Raw genomic sequence first — 2,192 nt, forward strand, 5'->3', positions numbered from 1 at the left:
TACTAGACGCTCTCACGAATGGTACCAATATATCAGTCAGCGAGACAGGGACAACTCTATTTTATTCTCCTGGGGAGCTCATCGGCGGCCGAATCACGCATGACTGCAATCCTAGTCGGCCCGTTTCCTACTATTTGGAAGTCCTGTTGGCCCTGGCGCCCTTTGGGAAGTTCCCAGTGGAAGCTCGACTGAGGGGAATCACGCACAGCGAAGGATTCCTCAGCGTTGATACTATTCGTACCGTAACTTTGCCAATTCTGGCCAAGCTGGGCGTGAATGCTGACAATTTGGCCTCAACTGCTCAGGGTAGCAACGGTTTGGGAAGGGGAGATTTTTTTGCGGCTTTGTAAAAATGGAAAAAAAATTCGGTGAATTTCTGAGTCTGAGTTTATACCCACCATAAAGTGGATTCGTTTGGATATCACAAAAAAAATATTATGTTTTTTTTCAGGTAGTCTACATATAACTCAGCCGCCCTTAGCCTTGAAGGTTGAATCTAGAGGCGATCCGGCTGCGCCCGGAATAGTGTCTTTCACCTGTCCAATCGTCAAGGGTAAAATTAGAAGGTTTTTTCTTCGGTCGAGATGGGATCTGGTATTAGGTATTCCACCGATAGAGCTCTCGAATGAGGGCAGGGTAAGGAGAGTCAGGGGCGTTGCATGGACTAGCAAGGTAGGGGGGGAGGAATGTGCACATGGTCAACTACCTGTGTTGGTGACAATTATGAGGAAACTTTGAGGAATTGTTGCTGTTGCTTTTTTTTATTTGTGAGGAAACTTCTGAGCTCAGCGGAGGAAAGAAGTCATTGGATGGCTTAGGTGTCACCACAGTATGCTCCGATGATGATCGATTCGTGCCGGGCTGTGCTGAATCCATACTTGGCTGACGTGTGGGTCTTCACGGATGCTGCGAAGAAGTTGTCGAAAGAGGCCCGAGGAGGATATGGTCTGAGCTTGGTGGCAGAGACGGAAACAGGCGCGTTGATCAGTGCCGATGGGATGTCTGAGTAGTATGGGAGTGTCGCATTGGTCGAGTGGTAGCGCGCGCTGCTGTCCATTGGAAGGTCGTGGGTTCTATTCCTGGCGCGTCTTATCTTGTGATGCCTTTTTACAGAGCCGAGGCCACCTCTTCCCATACAGTGACAGAGCCTGAGAAACTCGGAGAGGAAGTAGCGCGCGCCCTGCTGGGTGAGCTCGACTGTGGTGGAGTAGTTGACCGACAACACCAATGGCTCGCTGCTCTATTCATGAGCATGGCTGGAGACTACAAGGTGAGAGTCATGGGGAACCTCATCTGTGGAGGCTCTCGAGGGCAGGGAAAATATCTTTATATGTTTTGGGATGCCGTCGTGGAGCATTATTACAGTGAATTCGAAACATTCGAGGAAATCTTTGAGAATCTTTATAGTGCGTTTTCTGGCCGATGCGGAGCATATCTTCTGGTATTGCTCATGGCGATTTCAATGGGATTAGAGATCTTATCAGAATCGGATTCCACTGAGGATGTGATAACACATTTTTCCTTTTGAGTTCATTCAGATTGATATAGTGATTTCCTCTTTCGAAAATTGGATTTTGGGTAAATGAGAATTTTCTTTCGAAATTTTGGTTAATTTTCACCATGTTGGGAATTAACAGTATGTGTATGAGTGTTTTTCTCTCAGGTCTCCACCGCTGTGTTTGGTCAGAAGCTCACGCCCTACACTGTAGCGTTGCTACGTAACATACGCGATTTCATGGGTGTGCGCTTCAAGTTTACTACCCAGCAAACTGAGGAGGAGGTCCTACTAGACGAGCTAGATGAGGAGAAGGTCAAGGCTGTGAGTCGGTCGGTGAAGCTGAGATGTGTTGGAGCCGACCTCAAGAATGCCACTCGGAGGACTTTCTGAGCACACTGGCCTTACGTTGATATATTCCTTACCAAAAACGTTTCGATCAAATGTTGGGTTTTGGGTTAGAGTGTTCATAGTCAGGATTCTCGGCATTTCGGGGGCCCTGGGCAAACGGGTGATTCTGGGCTCCTACTACTCTAGGAGTAATCAAGTGGCTACCAAAGGGCACATGGGCCCTCCTGGGAAGCCAGCTCATAGGGCTCTAGGGCGAATGCCCAGTTTGTCCACGCGTGTGTACTGGTGATATGGATGGGGCTACTCTAGAAGTGGTGATATCGTCGGCGAGTCAGTGCTGGGGTTT

General features: G+C 48.5%; 1 protein-coding gene across 1 annotated transcript; it reads left to right on the plus strand.

Moving 5' to 3' along the window:
- Positions 1 to 36: 36 nt before the first annotated feature.
- On the plus strand, positions 37 to 1,888 carry Pmar_PMAR003806 (RNA 3' terminal phosphate cyclase, putative; the record flags this gene model as incomplete). The annotated part of the gene is made up of 6 exons (XM_002766491.1): positions 37 to 306; positions 482 to 553; positions 602 to 672; positions 819 to 1,006; positions 1,114 to 1,270; positions 1,664 to 1,888. Coding segments are annotated over 6 exons (983 nt in total), but the record flags the coding sequence as incomplete, so codon positions are not given.
- Between the last annotated feature and the right edge of the window lie 304 nt (positions 1,889 to 2,192).

The sequence above is a fragment of the Perkinsus marinus genome (assembly GCF_000006405.1).
Source record: "Perkinsus marinus ATCC 50983 genomic scaffold scf_1104296972676, whole genome shotgun sequence".
NCBI lineage: Eukaryota > Perkinsozoa > Perkinsida > Perkinsidae > Perkinsus > Perkinsus marinus.